Source organism: Accipiter gentilis, chromosome 7 (assembly GCF_929443795.1).
Source record: "Accipiter gentilis chromosome 7, bAccGen1.1, whole genome shotgun sequence".
NCBI lineage: Eukaryota > Metazoa > Chordata > Aves > Accipitriformes > Accipitridae > Astur > Astur gentilis.
The window spans coordinates 27,632,502-27,655,290 of NC_064886.1; the positions used below are offsets into that span (position 1 = coordinate 27,632,502).

General features: G+C 44.4%; 1 protein-coding gene across 1 annotated transcript in view; it reads left to right on the plus strand.

Moving 5' to 3' along the window:
* Positions 1-16,992: 16,992 nt before the first annotated feature.
* Positions 16,993-22,789, plus strand: part of SALL1 (spalt like transcription factor 1) — a 15,141-nt gene continuing 9,344 nt past the window's right edge. Inside the window, exons 1-2 of the mRNA XM_049806040.1 lie at positions 16,993-17,005; positions 17,605-17,697. Coding sequence (XP_049661997.1) covers positions 17,622-17,697 — 76 coding nt within the window. The 5' untranslated portion in view covers positions 16,993-17,005; positions 17,605-17,621. The remainder of the gene's footprint in view (positions 17,006-17,604; positions 17,698-22,789) is intronic.

Below are 22,789 nucleotides of genomic sequence, written 5' to 3' on the forward strand. Positions count from 1 at the left end.
GTTTTTTTCTTCTGATGTTTTTCTCCTCTGCCAGCTGCATTAGCTCATCTTTCACCCAAGAAAAGATCTTACTCCCTGGTGGGATATAATGAAAATATGCTTTTGAAACAGTCTTTGACACCATCTTCTGACAAGGTCTGACTATTCAGCTATAAATTTCCCAGGTCTGCTTATCAGTTCTCTGTAGAAAAGTGTAAGTGCATGTCCCACATGGAGTGTAAGGACAAGAAAGGTCTCAGATTCCTCTTCTGATGACCGGTTGGTGTCTATCAACTGATGCTGAAAGTCATTGTGACCCCAGCCTTCCTATTAATATCATAGCTGCTTTCAGGACCTCAGACATAACTGCCTTTTGTCCAACAGTCTTGTTTAAAACAGACCAAAAAATAAAGATGGACACTTTGATTGGCATCTACCATATTAATTGAATTAAACTTGGCTTTAATTCGACCAAAAAGTAAATGCGGTATTGTGTGTTAACATAAGGTGATGCTTTTTCTAAATGAGCCTTTTATTTTTTGCTTCAGCTTGAGTTTCTCACTTGAGGCAACCAGAAGCGTTGAAATGCTGTCAGTTAGCATTTCACTGAGGCTTCAGGTCCAGTGCAGCAGTGCAGACGTCCAACTGCCCAAAATGTGGTCCTTGCACCCTCACTGTGTCCTGCTGAATCCTGCGTGTGCTCAGGGTTTCACTAGGTTGCAGGTTGTAGCCACGTGGTACAGATTTAAGAGCTCCATGGGGCTGAGGCAATATTCATCTGAAAAGGACAATGCTATCCAAACAGAATGAACCTTTGAACTTTGCTTTTGATATGACGTTAAGCCTCAGATTTATAAAACCAAAACAGAACAAAACAAAAGCGTGCTTGCTTTTATTCTGTTTCCTGATTTTGCACTGAATTGTCAGCAAAGCAGACCTTTTGCCTATAAACAGATGGCACACGATTCCGTGGGATTTTCCCACATTTGATGAACACACATCAAGTCCATTTACATGACCATGGAAAATATTAAAATGACTACCAGGTCTGTGTGGTGTAAGACACCTGGAGCACATTGCTGCCAGCAAGCTTCTGAGGTGAGGATATTCTGGCACGCAGTCACAGTTCTGGGGACTGAGCCATTTTTGACTCAGGTTATTGCATCTTTTGACACCTAAAGACATGTTCACCTCTGACCCAGAAACATCTGCAATATCAAACTATAAAGACGGGAATGGAAATGTAGCCTTTTTTTTTTTTTCTCCTTACTATTATTTTTATTTTCTATTGAAAAGGGTTTTAAAAGGCCTATGAAATGTAAAATTGCTTTTTTTGCCATAGTTGCAAAACTTATTTCACTTTTTATCTGAGATGGGCTTGTAGCAAATTTCCAGAATCGCAAAGCTAATGCAATAACCCACTTTGGGGACCACAGTCCGATGCACTGAGCACAGCACACCCTGCATCTCTCAGAGCTTGAGCAAATGGGGGAACCACCACAGTGGCCAGCCTTGTCCTCACGCCCACCATTCACCCTGACTATTTCTCACCAGTTTATATTGCCTGCAAAGTTCTTGCATATTCTGACTTTCCTTCCTAAAGTAACACTGACTCATTTTTACTCACCAAGCCTGAACTTTTTCTCCTTCTGCGCAGGCAAAATTTATAAATATTTGGGCCATTACTGCTGCTCCTCTGTCATGACCCATCTTCAGAATACCAGCTCTACTGGTGACTGCTCAGGTGACTATAGTTTCCTATATGAGATACCAGTATACTAATACCAATTTAAGTCTTTCTTTCACCTTCCTTGTTATGATTTGCTCCTGCAATTTATATGCACACAATTTTTTTTTTTTTACTTAATTTTGCCTACTAACATTTGGCCAAAAAAAAAAAAATTGAGTTGGGACATTTCTGTGTGTCAGTTTACCCTCCCGTAGAATGAATTTGCGTGGTTTGTAGTAGAATGTGACTGTCTTTGGATGAATGGCACTATAGAAATCCCCAGAATTATTATTTTGACTTTTAGCTATGGTATAATGTAGTCAAATTTTTGTTTCATTTAACATAAGAGGTAGTATATAGAGCAGAGCAACATACTATGTTGATAGATGGGGTATTGCTGTGGTTGGGTTTGCCAAAATTAACACATTTCCCATTGGAAAAAAAAACTTTGGAAAAGTTTCTCTTTTCTGAGTACAGGCATTTTATGTTAGAGCCTTAGAGCTGATTCTGTCTCTCCTAAGTTATAAACCCTTATGGATGTACCATAAAGATGTCCACCTAATGCAGAGAAAAGCAGATTAATTGATCACAGTAATATATTCTTATCCACTGAATAAGAGCATTCCACACATTGTTTCTTGTTTTGTTTCTAGCTTGTAAATCTTCATTGTAGAATACAAATGAAAATGACCCAAATATGTATTATTTATGAATAAGACTCTCAGATATTATGCTTTAGATTGATTGTGTTAGACAGGATATAACAGAAGCACAATAAGTCAATGAAAAATAAAAAGCAGCAAAAATGTTTCATGCTAAAAATGTAGTTCTTGTGACACCTCTTATATAAAGGACATTTCCAACACATTGACATTTATATTTATCATGGCTGTGCGTGTGATTTACAGTTGTCTGAGGTACTGAATATCAGGAATATCCATGCACATACACACCCCTTTTGAATGATGGTAAGTCATAGACTGCTGCATTGCCCCTTATACAGCAAGCTTTTCCTCCCCTTTTTATTTTTCTTCTCTAGCTTCAGGGAGGCAAAGGAAGCAGTAGATCAATAGGGTGTCTTGACTGAAGTTGCCTGCAGCACTTCCATTTCTCAGACTGGACACTGATGCTAACTATCAATAGCAATAAGAGGCTGTCTCAGACAGAATTAAGGCTCCTTCTTCTGCATGGCTGTCTGGTGCTTACTGATAAACATCTTCTGCGCAGGATTGCAACAAATAAACCATTTCAAGTGTGCAAACTAGCCACTGTCATTCTACCTATTGATACTTGCTGTGGGGTGAAGGGACTGATAGTTATTTTCATACAGCTGATAACACATTAGATAAGGGTACAGATGGCTAATCGTACAAAGGCACAGTGCTGTAAAGTGTGGAAAGAGCATTGATGAAATTCTCTGTGCTCCTGTAGAAACCCTGAGACAGCAAAAGACAAAAATACTGACTTACGTTTAAACTACTTAAGTTACAGCTAAATTTAACTATTTATTAACCTCTGATTTTTAGGTAAAGTTAAAGATATCCTGGCCAGCTATTTTGTTCAGATGTTCTTCATTTTTACCACTCCTCTGGATTTGCAAGTTTAGTCTGGAAAAAAAAAAGCTAACGGGGGCTAGATGCAGCTGTGATATAGATGGGGAGGTGCTGGGCAGCATCATGGTCACTTGTCGTTTGACCTGACCTATACACCACACTAGCAGTTGCTAATTTTGGAAGAACTGAGCCTCTTTAGCCTCCCTCCCTGCAAAAAAAAAAAAATCAATTTCTCAACTGATCTATTGCTCTGTAGTGCTCTTCTTGTTTTCAGCCTGAATAAGGATGAAGAATCAGGTTGTCACCCACCCACGTGAAATCACCATTACAATACCCTGGCCCAGATCTTCTTGGTGGTAAGTCCCGTTGTAACTGCGTAAATCAGCTATCCAGTAGGGTTATGCCAATTCGCACCAAATGAAGAGCTCACATGGTAATCGGGGTTTATTTTCCTTTTAATTTTGCTTTAACTGACTAGCATGGGGGAAGTGGTTCAGATGCTCTGCTGGAACATCAACAGAGCCTTATTTCATATCCTCCCTCTGTGGAGTTCTAACCATTTACAGGAGCAAACAATTTGGCTCTAAGACATCTCCAGCTTTATTTGAAGTGGTGCTTTTCAGATTAGGGGGCCGGTTTTCTGAGGGAAATTTCAGAGATCCGTTTTGAGTTTCAGAATATCCCAAACAATTGTTTTCTTTCATAACAATTTTTATGTTGAATCTAACAAAGGCCAATGGGTTTTATAGGATGAGATTATTCTGAAGATGGTTCTGATGTTGCTGAATGCTTAAATTAGGATGGTTGACGAGAAAATAAACTAGAGCTTCACAGACTTTAGGGATGCCAGTTAAACAATTGTTTTCTTTCATAACAATTTTTATGTTGAATCTAACAAAGGCCAATGGGTTTTATAGGATGAGATTATTCTGAAGATGGTTCTGATGTTGCTGAATGCTTAAATTAGGATGGTTGATGAGAAAATAAACTAGAGCTTCAGAGACTTTAGGGATGCCAGTTATGAATAACCCTACTAAAAAGATTTGCATAAGAAGACTCCTGAACATATGTCTATGAATACATATATTGCCTTTGAAAGAAGTGAAATAAAATGTCAACTGGAATTTAATTTAGGGGAAAAAAACCCACCAAAACAGCACACTACAACTTGTAGATTAATCACTTACTGATAGACATTTTCACTTTTTTTGTCTCTGTACCATATGCTGCAATCAGACTTGCCCACCACACAAGAGAAGTATGGGGGTGCAATAGTTAATGTGTGCAGACTGCTCAGAATCACCGCTGTTATTAATTGTCCTCCGGTATAGAACATGTACATTTTACATTAATACGCTGATTAGTGAGACAGAGCATACAGTTTCTAGCTAGGGAAGCTGGAATTTCAGAAATAGCTTGGCTCTTCCCTTTGATTACTTTCTGGCTAGAGAGTTGGAGTCAAACTAGTTCATTCTGTAAACATTACTGGTCATTCATGTACAGTACATTGCATGAATCAGTGCAGGACAGTCAGACGGGTACAAGTTCAAAAGTCCAGATGAAAATTACTGTTTCACTGTACACAGTATAATCCCTGCACAAAGTAAGAAGGATTGTATCTGTACCCTTTACTCAGGCAAAATGCCCACCTCCCCAAAAATGGAAGGTTTCCTTAAGAAAGGTGAAAAGACAAGGGTCTTAACTATTTGCTGATGAGCAATCCACCCCCTGTACCCTAGCAGTCAGCTTTCAACAAATATTTATACAGCTCAGGGATACAGCTATAGCCTCAACATTTCAGCACAAATATTAGGCCACAACCTCAGCTAGTCTAAATTGGTGTAGTCCTATTGGCTTCAGTGGCATTACAATGATTTACAATAGCTGAGGTTCTCCCCCCTTTTATTTTTTCCTTTGGTGCCTCTGACAGAGTATGCTCTGCATACTTCTTTCAGCTGAAGAGTGGATTAATTTTAAAGTAAAAATTAAATTAAAACCCAAGCTCTTCATCCTATTAAATTTTTCCCCAATTTTAAGAGGGGCTCAGCAAAAAGGAAGATATCTTACAAAGGTGACCATGGGTTTTCTGGAGCACAACGGTACTCAGCTGAGTTGGGGTGCAAAGGCAGAAAGCCATTGAAAAAAAAATAAATTGGCTCTTTTGTTAAAAAAAAGATTATATATATATACACACACACACATAAAATCTGGTTTTACTGCTCCCACTGAAGAACTCTATTGCGTGTGTTAGTTTTAACAGCAGTTATGCAGAGGTATAAGTACACAGTTGTGTATTATAATATTTGTTTCTCAATGTCACAGAGCCAGAATTCTTTAAAATTATATGAAGTCTTCATTTTTTCCCCAGTTTTTCAAGACAGGAAACATTAGTAAAGCTTTTTTTTTTCTTTTTTTTTTTCCAATGGTAAGTGACTTGAAGCTGGAGACAGAGAAATGGATTACATTACATATTTTCTACACAAACATAGGGATTAATTTAAATGATTCCCCTAAATCAAAATAACTCGGCCTTTTGGCAGCCTTTGAAGTTTAATGAATGTTTATTCTTGCCATCAAGTGTAGGTTTTGGGACACCCTGCAGGACCACTAAACCAAGATGATCTAAAGCTATTTATACAAAATAAGCCAAAGCCAAGATGCTTGTATTAAAGTTATGACAAAAATGCAAGTATTTAAAAGTAGATAATATTTTGTTTAACAAATTTGAAGTTAAAGATGCAGAGTTGTTCCCACTGTTCTGTCGACGTCTGTAGATTAGTGCCTATACATTAACTACAGTTCTGACGATTTCAAAAGTAGACTTGATATAGAACAGGTCTCTTCTGTAGCTTATGTGCTCTCCTAGGTCTGGTTTCCACTCTTTTAGGGACACAGAGAAGCTAGCTTTGCTCTTATCTTTCAGAATACATTTGGAATTCCTTTCAAATGTCTCTTATCAGAGTTGACAAGAAGTACCTATTACTTACAGACATTTCAATGTGGGTTTTCTGTAGAAGAAAATTAGATCAGGTCATGAGATGTAATAAACCAGACATAGGATTTCCAAATACATTTTATTTCTTTCATGGTTAATACTTTTTGAAGTGCACTACTGAAATGCTGCATCGATGTAAAACCTGGTTTGCCTCTGATGACTGTGATTGACTAAAACAGTAGCCAATATTCCTGGAGATATTTAGCTTCTGATAATTCAGCCATACAGACGTTCTCTGATTTTTAATTTTTTTTTTTTTTTTTCTGGAGGGCCATTTTCACATGTACAAAACCCCCTTGAAAACTAGATATTTTTTATATCTAAAATTCACAGCATGTCTCACTGTTAAATTGCCACCTTAGAGGCCTTTTTTAAATTTCATTGAAAATGCATATTAAATCAAAGTGATAGACACATGTAATGTAAAATGTCTGTCAACAATTAGAATCCCATTTGGAAGTTTGTAAAGCATAACAATTTAAAATGAATTTAAATTGAGAAGGAAAGTTTTTAGATTGAGAAGGAAAGTTTTAGCCTGCAGTATTGCAATTTTGTACAGAACAAATCCAGATTTTTTGCCCTTTTCTGAGTGAAAGAGAAATAAGAGCCACAGCTTCTAATGCAGTTAGTTCACCATCATGTGTCAGTCAAGCAGTTTCATTCTTTCCACAACAAGGTCCAAATTATATCGATTATTTGATTTTGAAAGGAAAAATAAAGCAGTAAATATGCAAATAACACAGCCCAATGTAAAATTGTGTTGCCATGTCATAGAATCATAAAATAGCCCCCATTGGAAGGGACTTCGAAAGATCATTTGGTCCAACCTTTCATTTTCAAGGAACCTAGAATGCATTGCAGTTGAGCCACTTGATAAATTTGTGTGCTATGTATTGAAAAGTGCAACTGCTTTTATTGGGATAGACTAAATCCCTATCCAGTAACTTCCATGTGGCTTGGAAAAAAAAAAAAAAAAAATGCTTTAAGGGAAACTTTACAAATTTCCTTTGTATTCTTCTAAGATGATGACAAGTTTTACTCCCAAACCTCCTGGAGCTCCTGAAATCATAGGCTCCCCAGGCAAACAGGGCCACTGGAGCACTGAGGCCAAATGCCTCGATGGCACTTTTGGCCCTGGTCCTTGGCTGGGTGGCCCCACCGCTGAGGACTTACCTACCTAAATGAGGACTGGGATTGGCAGTCAAATGGGTACAAAGTTTGGGCTGATGCCTGGGTTTTCCCAAAGTCTTGGGCGTAGCAAAATCTGGGGTTAGATTAGGGTTTATGGCTAATGTTTACGTTGTATTCAATAAATATCTACAATATGGTTTGTCATAAAATGAAAGTATTTTCAATTAATTTCAAATTTTGTAGCATATATTCATTTTTTGTTTTATAACATGCATGTTTCCAAGCAGTATTCCATAATGTCGTCTTTCTACACGGAAATTAGTATAATCTTGTAGATACATGCCAACGCTTCAAGCATAGAACACTGCATTCTCTGAAGTGATACGTAGCTCCTTTAAGCAGATACATTTCCAGTGCTGATATAGTTGTGTATAATTCTTCCAGATTAAACTCTGGCTGTTTCTAGACATTCCAGTTATCACTTTGATTGATTTTATGAGAATGACAATAAGGAAGCAGAATAATAAGAAATGCAAAGCATATTCTACAGCTCATTTCTGAAAGGAGAGTCAATCCCATGAGAACTTTCTGTAGTGTTACTGGTTACAGTTATTGCAAAAATAATAGTGTGCTATCACAAAAAAAATGGATGCAAATTACCAGTAACAGTATTTGTCTTTGGTTATTTAGTATTTATATAGTCTTTGAGTAATCCCCTTGAAGAGCCAAGATTACCTGTGATTAGCAGATTTGAACAGGTGGTTTAAGGAGCTGTACACCTAAAATGTCATAGCTGTTTTGCTTAGAGCAGCAGTGAGTGCTTTCCCAGTCACCAGCAAGCAATTCCTGCAGGCTTCCCTGAATATGGCAACCAGTACCAGTTACAGGGGTTTGTTGCTCTAGGCAAAACATGAAACGTAGGCCCCTCGCGAGGCACAGTCACTAGAACAAGAAAGTGTTACTAAACATTTTGCAGCCCTAGGCAGCTGCACGCTCTGCGTGGCTGGTGGTGGCAGTGCTGGCCCTGAATGTAGATTTACCTATCTCCCCCCCCCCCCCCCCCCCCATTAGGCTCATGTCCATCTCACTTTTTACCTTTGCACTGAGTTTGCCTAATTGCTTCTGCTCGGTGTGACTCCCATCGCTGAACACAGGCAGGTCTTGTCCTACTTTAGAGCAATCCATTACCAGTGGGGCAAAGGAGCAGCAGGTCTGGCAGCCCTTGGAGAGCAGCACGGGCTGAAATTGAATTTTGCTATTAGAAAATTCTAGGAGTGAAACAAAGAGTAAGTGAATGATACTGCTTGAACAGGGTGCAGCAATGTTATTGTGTTGTGAGATTATATGTGCAGTGTCAGAGGACAGTACTGAAGGGGGAGGAGGGAATGAACCATATTTATCCTTTGTTTAATTCCACTTAATTCAGTACGTCTATAATGCATTTGGCTCTGTTTTCACGAAACGGTTATGCTTAAGTATTATAGCTTTGCTTGTGCTTTCGTGCAGCATAAAAATGGAAGCCGCTTCAACTGCTGCTTCAACTGCAGAAGCAGCCGGGTTGAGTAAGCTTTAGAGGTAGAGCAAATGACTTCAAGCCCTAAAACGTATGGGAGTGCAAAGGTAGGCAACTGTCAACTAAACACGTTATAAAGAGACATCTTACTAAGAGTTATGGTATTTTTATGCTAATCATTGTCATTGGTGCCTTCTCTAGATCTTTTTTCTATGTAACGGTTGTTTACACTCATCCGAAGTTAGTAATGGGCCTGATCTGGCACGCTCACACAAATACAGCTTCTCTCAGAAATCAGTTTGTATAGACTGGGGGTTTAGACGCATACTTTATTTGCAAACAGCTGGAACAGCTTAAGAAGTTACCGCACCACGCACTGTTGCCCCACGCAGGAGATTTCCATCCCTTGCTGGAGGAGGATGTCAGGCAAACATTTTTGCTAATGCTAGCGCAACGCAGACTGAGAGAGCCCACCCGCCGATTGCCCCAGCTCAGCTGGTGGGGCAGAGTCTTCCAGGGATGGGGCAGCGACAGCCGGTGGTCAGAAACAACACGCTCCGTCATCGCGGTTAGTCCCTGCTGGAAACTTGCTCATGTGCAGTTCTAGACTGAAACGCTGCCCACGATGCCCTGTCAATGCTCTGCTTCCTGCACAAGGGTGAATTTCACCAATAATGGGTTTAGAATTGGGTGCTTGCATTGCAAACTTCTGAGGACGAGAGAAGTGTGGGGGGTTGTGGTCTCAGAAGGGAGTATATGACGTATCCTTGAGCTTTACAAATAGATGTAGAATAAGCACTGGCGTTTGATGTAAGTTCTTCCTAAATGTACTATGTTGTCTTATATTCAGGTATGATTGTCCCCCTTTCGCTTTGCCTGTTGCGGTATGTACATGACATAATGACGGTTGAATTGCTGAACCGGTACAGACTGCGGCTGCGTTTGTCTTCGCATGTATGACTTTTGCACCAGATGCCTTTAGTATGATCTGAAACTTACTCAAGCTTTAAATTCTTATTCAGGAGGTGCTTCTGGGCTGTCAGTGGCTGGGAGCGAGCTCAGATGAGCTTAATGATTACGTACAGTCTTGGGGAGAGGCAGCTAGACTGCAGAAAGCTGCTTACAACATGTAAGTAAACGTGTTCTGCAGTCCTGGACGCTCCATTTGAGAGGGAGTTTGAAGTTCTGTGAAGAAGGACCAAAACACAGAATATGTAACTCAGGCTGAGATTCAAGAAATATTTTGTACAGCCAGGCTGAAAGTCCAAGCTTCCCACATAAAGCATGCAAAGGACAGAAACAATTTTTCTAACCCCAAATCTGGTATCTGGATTTGTGAGGAAGGGTCTTTTTAAAGTCTCTTTTCGAGGATTGCTTTTTGAATCATGGGACTGGAGCTTTTCTTAGGAAAGGGAAGGGAAGGAAAGGAAATGGTGAGTTTCATTTTCTAGTTGGCAACCGTATGATCTTGGGGGTCTGGAGCAGTAGTTTTCAAGGCTCTCTCTGGGTCACTGATGTACTATCTGCTGATGGTTCAGTAAGAGCTGGCTGGCAGCTCAGTGCTCAACTCTTCCCCCCTCTTTCCTGCTGCAGAATTATTCTAAGAAATCAGAAACTCCTGGACTTACCTTTTGAGATAGGTGATGGCTTTTGTTGCCATCTGAACATTAAATGATCGCTAACGGGAAGAAAACTGCAAAAACGTGGCTGGGGGATCAGATTGCTCCGCAAGGAAACGGGCTCCCCATAAGACGCAGATAATGCGTGTGCAAGTCTGTGAGCGAACATATTTACACTCAGAGGGATGTGTTTTGCACACTGCCATTGCAGACCAGTTCTATTAACAGGCTAGCCCAAGCTGGGGGCTAAAGGTGGATGGTGAGGACTCTACTTAGCTCAGGCATGGAAAGCAGAACATTATTCATGAGGCATTTACTTTATTGCAACTAGCGGCTGCCAAGCCAGCCCCTTGTGTTGATGCAAAGAGTATGACAATTTTCACGTTGTAAACACCATGCATTAATCAGGGCACCTCAATATTATGCAAACAAAATGTACGTACTTACAAATACTTCCACCGTATTTGAATCAAAAATACATCACAAAAATGAGAGGGGTTATTGGGTTCATTTCATCAATCAAGAAATTTGGGAATCTACAGGCAACATTTCCCCTGAGGTTTGAGACATGTTTCTCCTATAGTCGCTGCATATTCTCCAGATTAAAATGAAATCTCAAAATGTAAATAAAAATACATACTCTGTAAATCTGATTTGACAGTGAAAATCTTTTTGTGACAACAGCAGGTCTTACTTTGTTAGATGATTAACTTGTAGAAAATGATCTGTAGGTTCTATTTCAGAGAGAAGTGCCGTGTGAAATTTTGGCCTTGTATTTTTATTTTGACAGACTACAGAACTTTTGTGTAATTTTGTTTCAAAGGTAAGCAAATCCTAAGGAACACTTTTTTAAGAACATGGTTTTTTTCTTAAATATCCTGGAAAATACATGCCTCAGTCCCACTCCTTCATTTGTTTTTAAATGGTTACCACCTTCATATTTTATACTATTTTTAAATAGTACTTTGATTAAGAAATGATAGCTATGATAATTTTTTAAAAATCAACACTAAGACTCTTGTGAATAGATACCTAGGTGCACAGCAGTTGCGACTGTGAAGTTTTCCTACTGTACAAAGGCACTTTTCTTAAAGCAAGATGTTTGGAGGAAATCTTGACTGATAGCTAGTCATATCTCATCATCCAATATCAGATGCATTTTTTCATGACTCTTCTTTTGACATGTACATATTTCAACGTCTTGTTTTTTTTTTTTTTTTCCTCGTTCTACCCAGAGTTATTTCTGTGATGAGACACATCACAGTACGTCTTTGGAAGATGTCTTTGCAGCCCAGAATGGTTTTTAAAATTTTGTATCTAGGCTGGAGAAATCTCTGTCACTTCATTTCTAAACTTCTGGTTTTCTAGTGGAGGCACATGGTGGCTTTATATGGCTGTGATACACTAGGCTATATATATAAAAAAAAAAAAAAAAAATTAAACTGGGATGTGAAAGCATGTGGCTTGCAGAGGAAACTTCCCCTGTGGCATCAAATAAAATTCTTGGTTCTCTATAGAACTAATAGACTCATTCTGTCCATACATGATGACCACTGTGTAACAAATCGGTGGGAAAGACTCCTGACCTAAGCCTACCTGAAATACACTCTACTTTATTTCTTTAACCTAAAAAAAAGCTACATATAGAATAGAGTGATACCTTGGGATCAATAATAACTTTGAAATCAAGACATTTTCTCAAGTGTATGGTATTTAATAATTTTTAAAAAGCTTATTTTTTAACATGGGAAATAAGACATTCTGCTATTAAAAAAGATATCAAATAGAGGAAATAATGATAGGCTTTAGGATGTGAGAGTATTTCTAATTACGAGCATTCTCTAGGTTCCCTGTGTAATCATGTAAAAGTGCATGGAAGTCTTTTGCAGTGCTGCATATTTATCTTTCTGTATGGGTTTTTTTATGCCTTGTGGGCTGTATGTACAGAATAGCTGCCTATACACTGATGCGGCATATTGCTGGTATTTTTTTTGTTCCTTGGTTTTTAACTCTCTTGCCCGAGAAAGAGGATTTTCAATCCAGCTTGTTTACTTCATGATTTATGTCTAAATTGACAGAGTCCTTCGGAGGCATTCGTGTTAAATTTGAAACAAACATATTTAATGCTCGTGTTGTAATAAAACAGCTAAAAGAGCAGATTAAAAAGATATGCACAGAGGGGTCTGATTGATTGAGGGATTGATTTTACTACTTTTCCCGTAGGTGGGTAGTGATGGCTGTAAATCTCTTGATAATCATTTCAGAAGCACCTTCATCAATAAACTCAAAAGGGACAGCTAGGTGTAAAGATTTGCCAGCCATCAGGTCAAACAAAAGGCAGCAAATGTGTAAAGAAAGAATTGAATTAAATAATCCCACCTTGGCCGGTTATGGCATTAGTCATGTTCATTTTTGTCTCGGGGGCGGGGGAGTTTCCTATCACTGTGATTCTCTGGGATTTGGGGGGAGAGAGAGGGGGGAGGCTTTTTCCCTCTTTTTTTTTTTTTTTTTTTTTTTTTTTCCTCCCCTTTGGCTCAACCCGTATTGCTTACGATTCAATTATGCGGCTAAAAGCTTGTGTTTGTGAGCAATGATCAATTATTAGGTGTCAGTAATAACGGAAAAGGATTCAGTTCTGGTGCCTCCCTCCCCCCCCCCCCCCCTTCTTTTTTTTTTTTTTTTTTTTTTTCTGGGGAATTATCACGAGAAAATAAATCCAAAAAAAAGGAAGAGAGCAAGGAGCGGGGGGAGCTGCGAGCATGTCCACAAAAGTAGTCATACCTGAACCCACACAGTCGCAGGACTTGCAATGTCCATATTGAAGAGCGTGATCCAGGCTATTGATAATAAAACAATTCCAGATAGCTGGTGCTCGCTGCCCCTGGGTAGCTGCACCCCAGGACTGTCTCAAAAGTTTATTATATATCGGAGCACAAAGCCAAGTTCCCAGCTGACTGCAGCATCTGGAAGCCCCTAATTACACACATTTCTAAAATATATGTACCCTGTCTTAGCTGAAAAACGGTTTACTTGAGAGGTCAGCTGTAGTGACGTTCGAAACTCTTGTGCAGTGTATCTTTTTTTAGTTAAAAAAAAAAAGAAAAAAGAAAAAAAAAAGAAAGAAAGAAACAGGCGAACATAAAAGGCGAAGAGAGGGAAGAAAACCCCACCAACAGAAAAGAACCACTGCCCAGCTAACTGAAACCCGGGTGTTTTTGCAGTGCGAAGATGTGAACGGTTGGATTAGAGGGAGAAAGCGTTTTCCTGACAGTGCTTTAATTGCTGTGCAGAGGCAGCGAGGAGCCGAAGCGGTGCCGCAGGTTGGGTTGACCCTCCGGCTGCCTGCGCCGGCAGCGCGGCTGGCTCCACGCACAGTCCGCCCTCCGAGCTGCTCCAGGGGGGGAAATTCCCAGAAAATATGAAATCAATTGGATTTCCCCCCCCGGATCGTTATTAACGATGTATTATAACTATGCGGGGACGGTGTAGCTTTTAACCCCTGCGTGTTAAGGGTGTTGCGTCTAATCGCAAACCTTAATAACAATAATCCAGCCTAGTGTGTTGCATCTCATTGGAATCGTCTCTCAGCAGAATGAACTGCAAATTATCCCCTGTTTACCATCTCCCTTCAGTGCTCATCTCAATGAACTGGAGATCGATCCCCACCACGGGTGTCTTCCAGCCAGGCTGATTTGCATTGAAGCACATTAGAAAGCCTCCCACCTCCATTAAAAAGAATAATCCGAGGGGGGGGGGGGGGGGGGGGGGGGGGGGGGGGGAAGAGAGAAAAAAAATCTCCAAGGTGTAGCGGGGAGGGAAAAATATCTGTCACTGTCATTTGGAGCTTCGAGAGGGAAAACCCAAGATCAGAGTATTTACGCTTGTGAAGTCTCACAACTTCTGTTTGAGACAATGACGTTTAATTGATGTATTGCTATCAACAACAATAAAGACCGATTTTTCTCTAGCCCTGGCAATGCTGCTCTGCCCCCACCCTCTCCCCACCCCTCCCGGCCCCCAGCGAAGGAGAGGAAAACAAACAATAAATAATCAAGCGGTCCTAGATGAAATACCAGGCGCCGCTTTATACACTAGCGAGGGAGAAGAGAAACGAAAAAAAAAAAGTAATCAAACTTAATTTCTCCAGATTAATTTCTTTTTCTTTAAACCGCTGTTTTTCTTCTTCTTGATGCTGTTGTTGCTTTTTAATTACCAGTCCACGGCCGCCTTTTTCCAGCCAAGAAGCAAAGGTACTGCGCATCTGGGGAAATTTGTCTTAAGCTTAATCGACAAACGTATAATGAAATTGTAAACGCGAATAATTTTGGGAGAGCAGCTAGATTAGACACCGTGGGAAGCGAATGGGAGTGATTGATACAGTTAGAAATACAGACACAGATGTGTAAATAGATCCGCGTGGGTATTTTGCGTGTATCTACGTGTGGCTAGCTATCAGTAACGTGTGCGTTTCTATACGTTCAGGTTCGGTTTCTTTCCCACTGTCTCAGGGTAAGGAGGGTGACAGCCTGCGCTGAGTGTATCCATCTCTGCCGAAACATCTCTTTAAATATTCAGTGAAAAATAATGTCATGTGAAGTACCACCTATAGCAACATTATTATCTTCATTCTTCAACATCATCCCCGCTGATAGCTCCGTTTGTCTTTTTTCTCAAAATCTACTGTACCCAATGCTGCGGGGAGGGAGGGGGCTCGCCCTGTGCAGAAATGAAAAGAAGCGTCAGTGACCACTTTGCAACGCTGACTAAATACTGGAGTGGCACCTGGGAGGCTTTTTCGGTTCGTATGCGTTTGTTTGGTTGGTTTTTGCGGCTGTTGGTTTTTGTCACCCTTCTTGCTAAACGTTTTACAGTCTCTTTCGTTTAATAATGAGAAGAAACCGCGAGTGAGCCGCTTCCTCGAATGGGAAGATTTCTCCCTCTCTCCCCTCTCCTCTCGCTCGCTCTCTAGGTTTTACCGACTCATTTGAAATTGAAATGAGTTGTATCTGATCAGCCGCTTGCTTTTACAGGGACTTTGTTAATATTAATACGGGAAAAAGGAGTAGCTTCTATAGAAGAGTAAATAATCCAGCGGGGGGAGTGGGAGGAGAGAGCGCTAGATGGGTCAGGGTGGAGGAAAAGAAATCGCCTGCGCTCCCGCTTCTCCCAGCTCAGCTTATTTCACGGAGTAACTTTTCGTGCCCGGACCCGCAGTGACACGCACGCGAGGGGGTGCGGAGAGCGGGGAGCGTCGTGAGCGCAGGGGGGACACGCGCCATTCATCCGCCGTCCGTGTGTGTCGTCGGGCGAACGAGACATTAAAAATAGCCTTGCCTAGAGCCTCTTTGCAACCATACTTTTTATTTCAAGACCGCGAAATTTCTTCGTACGAGGTTCCTCCTCTGGAAGTAACACCCGGGCGTAAAAGTTTGGTGCACGATGTGTTTGGTTCCGCGGCAGGAGCGCGGTGCCGTGCGGTCCTGGTGCTACAAATACTCAGCACCAGGCACGAACCGCGACCCCGGAGAGCGCACGGGCGGGCACACCGGCAGCCGGCCCGGCCCGGCCCGGCGGAGCCCCAGCGCCAGCCCCTCCGCGCCCGGCCCGCCGCGCAGCCCAGCGCCAAAGTTAGCGAAGTTTGGCCGGTCCCGCGCAGCGCCCGCGGCGGCTCCGCCTGCGCGCACGCCCGGCCCGCAGCCCCCCTGCGCGGAGCACCCGCGGGCCGCTCCGCTCCGCGTCCCCCGGCTCCGCGCTGCCGGGGGCGCCTCCGGCAGGCAGATGCGCATCGCTCCCGCGTCCGAGGGGGAAACAAAAGTCAGGAGCGGTCCCGCGGGGCAGCGGAGACACCCGTGGCGCCGGGAGGGGCAGGGAAAGGCGGAGGGGGGGGGGGGGGGGGGAAGCGGGGCCGCGGAGCGGGGCGCGCCGCCCGCCCCCGGCCCTGGCCTCGCCGCCGCTCGCACCGGCCTTCCCCGGGCGGCGGCGGGCGGATTGACTCCCGGCGCAGCCAACCGGCGCGGCGCGGCGGCCGGGGGCGGAGCGGCCGCCTGGTCCGCCCGCCGCTCCCGGCGGCGCCCTAATTGTCCTGGGAATGTGTGAGATAAAAAACAAACCCTTCCTATTTTCAGCACCCCTCGGGCCCGTGATATATGGAAAGAGAAGGGGCGGGGGGGGGGGGGGGGGGAGAGGCGGGCGAGTGCTGGGGGAGGGCGAAAATGGATCTTTATTTGCAAACGCGGGGACAAGAAGGAAAAAACCCCAACAAGAAAAAAAAACAAAACAAAACCAAAAAAAACCCCACCAAAAAGCAAACACCCGAAACTTTTTTGCAGCAGCGGGACGGAGCGAGCGGCGGTGCGCGGGGTCGGGCGGCAGCCCAGAGCGGGGCCGGGAGCGGGGCTCTCCCCGCTCGGACACTTGCCGGGCGCCGCCGGGGTGCGGGTCCGCCCCTCCGAGCCCGCTGCTCCCCGCCGACCGCTCCCCCCAGCCGTGCGTCCTCCCCTGCACCGATTATTGCTTACCCTGCCCTCCCTCCGCGGGCCGGGGCTTTGGTCGAGGCTGGGGGGGGTGGGGGAGAGAAGCTTTTTTTGAGAAAAAAAAAAGGGGGGGGGGTAGAAAAAAGTGAAATGCAGCGCAAAACTGAGGGAAGGAGGGAGGGAGGCGCGGGGAGCCCGTCGGGGCTGGAGGAAGGGGCGAGGGGAGACACATTCCTATAGTAACCGGGATGGCGCGATGCAGCCCCAGCTGGTTGCTAAGAGGGTTAAACTGTATCCAAACAGCTTTGGGGAAATCCAGCCCCTTCTCCTGCCACATGGATCGACTCATTGGGTGGGAGCGGCGGAGAGACAAGGGTCTCCAGCAAATCAGCGCCTAATTGATTAAGGCGAGCTGGTTTGAATAGAGCTGGCCATGTGCCAATCGCCTTTCAAAGAGCCCCTCTATGATTAATCGCAATGCATTATTGATAATCATAATTATAGCAGGACACATGCGCGGTGCGCGGAGGATTGGGGAGGCTGGGGGGGGGGAGGCTCGATTTCCGTAATTTTGAGAAGATTTTTTTTTAGTAATTTTTTATTCTGCCCCAGCTGATGTTTGAGCCAGCATGTCGCGGAGGAAGCAGGCGAAGCCTCAGCATTTCCAATCCGACCCCGATCTGGCCTTGTTATCCCAGCGAAATGGTGAGTTCTTCTCCTCTCCCTCGCACACATTTTAACACAAACACACACAAAATAGATCAACTTACCTTGCGGGGAGACGGGACCGCGCCGGGCAGCGGAGCGGGACAGCTGGATCTCCCGGAGTTACGGGCGGGGGGGGTCCTTCTGGGGTTTTGGTCCAAGTTCTTGGCTTTTATTTTATTTTTTTTTTTTTTTACTCAGCGTTTTGTTTCGCCTGTTTCTTAACGAAACTCCAAACTCTTTCCGTTTTTTGATGTTTTCCCTCCGCCCTCCCCCCCCGCGGGGCGGTCTGGCATCCTGAGCCCGCGGGAGATGGATCCGCGCCCCCCGCGCCTCTCTCCGCGCCCCGCGGAGCGGGGGAACAAAGTGGGGCTGCCGCGGGGCGGCTGATCCTGGAGCCCCGCGGGACGGATACCCCGTCCGGCCACACACGCTGCCCGCGCCGTCCCCCCGAAAGGGGCGGAAAACCCCCCCGGGCACCCACTTTCTCGCCCGCCCCCCCCCCAAAACACCCCCGCGGACCCCAGCGCTCCCGCACCCCCCCGCTCCCCCGCGGTCCCACCGAGCGGGGGACGCTGCCCCGCCGCTGAGCAGCCCCGGCCTCCGGCTGCACCAAAAGCTTCCTGGAGGCGGAAAAGTTGCCGCCGGGCCGGGCCGGGCCGCGGGGGGGTGGGGGGGCGGGGGTCGCTCCGTCCCGGGAGCCGCTGCGCCGGGCTCCGCGCAGCCCCCGCGCCGGAGAGGGGCTCCGCGGCCACCAGCGCGGAAGCTCCGGGCAGCGCGGGGGCTTGTTTTCTTTTCCCTAAGGTTCCTTTTTATTTTTATTTCTTTCTCCGCCTCCCCCTCCCCTCCAAGTCGGCGAGCGAGGAATAAACGCTGGCTTTGTGTCCGCCAGGATTTGGAGAAGGAGCGTGTGAAATATCTTTTTTTTCTCTTTTCTTTCTTTTTTTTTTTTTTTTTATTTTTTCCCCCTTCCTCCCCACCTTTTCCCTCCGCCTGCGAGAGCAGGGGGATTTCGGAAGAGTTCGGCGCAGCCCGGCGGGCGGCGGAGGGGGACGTGCCCCTACCCGTACCTGTACCGGGACGCGGGGTGACAAGTGGTCGGCGAGAGCCGCGGCCGGGAAGGCGGGGGTCGGCGGGGGCGCTCGGCCCGGAGGCAGCATATCCACCCCCCCCCCCCCCCCGCCCCGCGCCCGCCGCCGCCCAGCCGGCCCCCCCAGCGGCCATGCGGCGGGCGAGCGCCGGGGGGCGGCGAGGGGACCCGCCGGCGGCAGGCGCGCAGGGCGCCGCGGGGCAGGAGCGCTTCAGGCGGGCAGGTAAGGGCGGGCCGGGGCGCGGCGGTGCCCCCTTCGCCGCCCGGCAGCGCCTGGGACGTCTCCCGGCAACTTCCCGAGGAAGCGTCGGCGCGGGGCCCTCCGCTCCCGCGGCCGCTCCGCGTTCCGGCCGCGCCGGCTGCCCTGGGCCCGCCGAGCTGCCTCCCGGCCCGGCGGCGGCGGCGGCGGCGGCGGCCCCGGGAGCGGCGGTGCCGAGCGCGGTGGCCGCGCTCCTCGGCTGCGCGGGGGCGAAACGCGGGGCGAGGATCCCGGGCTCGGCGCGATGAATCAAGTCGGAAAGTTTGCGGGATGTTGTCCCGCCTCTGTGAGAGTTTACCCGGCTTCTAAAATCCCTGGGACGCCCTCTTCGTAAACCCATAAAATACATAAGCACTCGCTTCGCGTAGCTCCGCCGAAACATTTCTCAAAAGTCATTCGGTTCCTGGGAGGCGACTTCTGGTTTTTAGCTGAGTTTCGTGCGCTGTGAGTGCACTCGAGTTTTGCCGTTCGCTCAGCGTAATCCCCTTTCTCATCTCAGTAAACGTATTTCTTTTTTTCTTCCGATATTATTTCTACTTCCGCTTGAAGTTTGGAGCAGGAGTTGGGGAAAACGTTACGTTTTTACTTGTCTTTCACCGGCCTCCTATGAAACAATTTGGAACTTCTTAAAGTGAGCAGAGAAAGGGAGAGCTGAGATGGAAATTATCTTGCTGGGAAAGCAGAGAGGGATTTTTTCACATCTTCACTTTGTGCGATTGCCTCTTTTGACGTTCGCTGTCTGTTTTTGGTTTGGGTAGATGGAACAGGTCAAAACACCTCCGAGCATCTCTTTTTTTAAAAGTAGCCGTTTTCTTCTGGTTTTAGTCTCTTGATCTGATTTTGCACATCATTTTCAAATGAAAGACAGTGGGAGTGTGAGAAAGGAATGTTAACTGAGCAGCTTCCCTGCCTGTTGCTAAAGGATGTACTTCACGTAAGTTGGATTTTGCCTGAAAAGATGGCATGGAAGTGAAGCTTTTGTTTAGTTTGCATGGCTACCCTAAGTTAAGTAAGTAAATAACAAAGTTTATTATTTTTGAAACATACCAACCGGTTTCCTAGGAAAAGCAATGTTCTTTCCTATAAAATCTGTAGGAGCCTTCCCCCCGCCCTTCTCAAGTAATGCTTTTAGGTTAATGGCTGCTTTACATGGGTTAGACGGTAAGTTTTGAGTAAGTTGCCTAGAGGGTGTGTTTTTGTCATGGTGTTTCAGGATTCGGAACGCTGTAATAATATTAGCATAGAGCTACCCTCTGCCTTTCCGGGGTCCCCAGCCCTGGCAGCTGCTTCCCACTTGAACCAAGACAGGCTGGGTGAGCTACGTGGAGGACGAGTCTGCATTATATGCCTTGAAATTGCAAAACAAAACTTCGACGTTCCAAGCGCTCCTTTCTTCTCCTTTCATACTGTGAATTCAGGTTTGCTAATTCATCTAATAGTTTGCGCAGGGTTCAGGCAAAGGTAGCATCGCTAGTCCTTAAGGCACTTGCAGTAAGGTACTGCTGGGCAGTATTTTGGGCAATGAATAGAGTAGCCCCCATGAAAATTTCTTGCATCTGATTTGAATTCTGGTTTGTGAAAACTTTCTGCTATGGGTTCGTGTCTAAAGATTGATAGGGAAAAAAGTTCCTCAGACTGCAACTGCGTGGGTTTTTTGGTTTTGTTTTTTTTTTTTTTACTGCTCTCTCTTTTTTTTTTCCAAAGTTCAAAGCTCATGCAGTTCACTCTTAGCAGGAAGACTTTCCACTTAAAATGTGGTTTTGGTTCCATCAATGGATAAGCAAGTTTACTCTTGTAAAAAATCCTGTGCATGTACACATTTGATAAAGTTCGTATTGGATTAACCAGAACAGCTCTCAGATTAATAGCAGAAATAACTTGCAGCGTAAATTATATTCAACAAGTACCTAATTACTGGTAGGAAGTGGGCAGGAGATTGTGGGATTATTTCCTTTTGTTAATAACTCCAGCCACTTTCATGACACCCTAGGATTTTTTTTTTTAGTTGGTTGGAATTGCGTTCCCAATTGTAAAAGAATATTCTTGGAGTGTAATTTTCAAAAAAAGGTGTATTGGAGAAATAAGCCAGCTAGACTTTGAGGAAGAGAAAATGTTTGCTTCTCTTCCATATAAAGGCTTGTCAGAACCACTGCCTTTTCAGGTCAGTAATGGATTTTGGTAAATTCCTGCTGCAGCATTATGATCATCCACGTAATTGTTACTGGGCCCGTGAAATGAGAGAAATTATGATCGCTTCCTTTAGTAAGATCTGAAGGACGGGATGCTTAAGAGAAATAATTGCTTAGTTAGGCTGCTTTTAGTTTGTTACGTAATTAGGCCTTTTTGTGCGATAACTGCAGTCTGTCGGTTCAGAATACAGACACTTGTGTTTTTTCCAAAGGTGAGCCTGAAGTGTAGAGGGCCTTGTGAAATATCACTTATGCAGATGCGATTCAGAAATAATTACCGAATCCCATATGGTGGAAGTTGTCTAAATCCGGTGTTAGTTCAGACCCGTTTTGTATGTGTTTCCCCTACATAACCCGCATCATTGTCTCGCTGCAAAATATTTATGTTGTAGTTTGTACCTTATTTATCTTTTTGATGCTAAGTAGCATCTGGCTCCCTGAGGACAAGCCCTCCTGTATATTTAGCTGTACCAGTGCTTATTGCATAGCTGGCTCTTAACCATATTCATGCTTTAATTGTGGAAACATGAATCTTTATTGAAGTGACCTGAGGTGCCTCTTAGAAAACACAATTATCTTTCTTGAAACTGTAAAAACCAAAAGGAGCAGCTCCCACCAAATGCCCAGCAAAGAAGCTTTGCTCTGTGTATTTTCTATACCTGAAGGTGCACCGCACCTATATGCTTTGCAGTCTTGAAAAAATGAAAGTTGAAATGCACAAGCAAAATTGTTGCTTCGTGTCTGTATGGCTGGTGCTAGAAAAAAACCCTTAAGTGTTCAGCTGTTTTAACCTTTGCTAGCCTCCTTCCATCCAAAGGTGACAGGGTTCAGATCACAATATGTACTTCAATATCTTGCCAGTGACCCCCGAATTGAGTCTTACTGGTTGCTTAGCAGGAAGTTAGTAGTTTATTTTAGCTTCACCTTATCAGCTTTGCTTCTTTTGCTAACCCTATTCCCCTGTCACCCCTCAGATGCCAGACCCCTGAAGAGGAGATTGACAGGTAGTTCCCATAGCTCCGTTTTACCCTCCAAACAACAGGGATTTAGTTTCTTGTCCCTTTGCCAATGTTTATGTAGCCAAAGTTTAGATATAGCCTTAAGGAGCCTTTCTTTTACGTGTCACTGGAACAGTGAAACTGCACTGAACTTTTTGAAGAAACTGTTGCAACTGGAACCCCATCTAGTGTTCGTTTTGATTCATCCATAAGGAAGACTTTTTTTAATTGTATTCATTAGGATGAATTTATTCTTAGTTTCAAGATCGCTTGAGATTATTAGGGGGTTTTAATATCAGATTAGAGAATCTTTGGGAAAATTTAGCTTTAATGCGTGGGAGAATTGCACTGCCAGTAATGATACAGAAAAGTTTAGAAAGTAAGTTAAATATGAGCACAAATACCCACCTTATCTTGCGAGCAATTTTCTTCTGAACAAATTGTTACTTAAAACTTGCTATTTGTAAATCGGCTAAAGGAAGGAGGAATTAAAGGTGTGTGTGTACACTGGGGACAGATATACTTTAAAATGTTAATGCACATTGGGGTGCAGAAA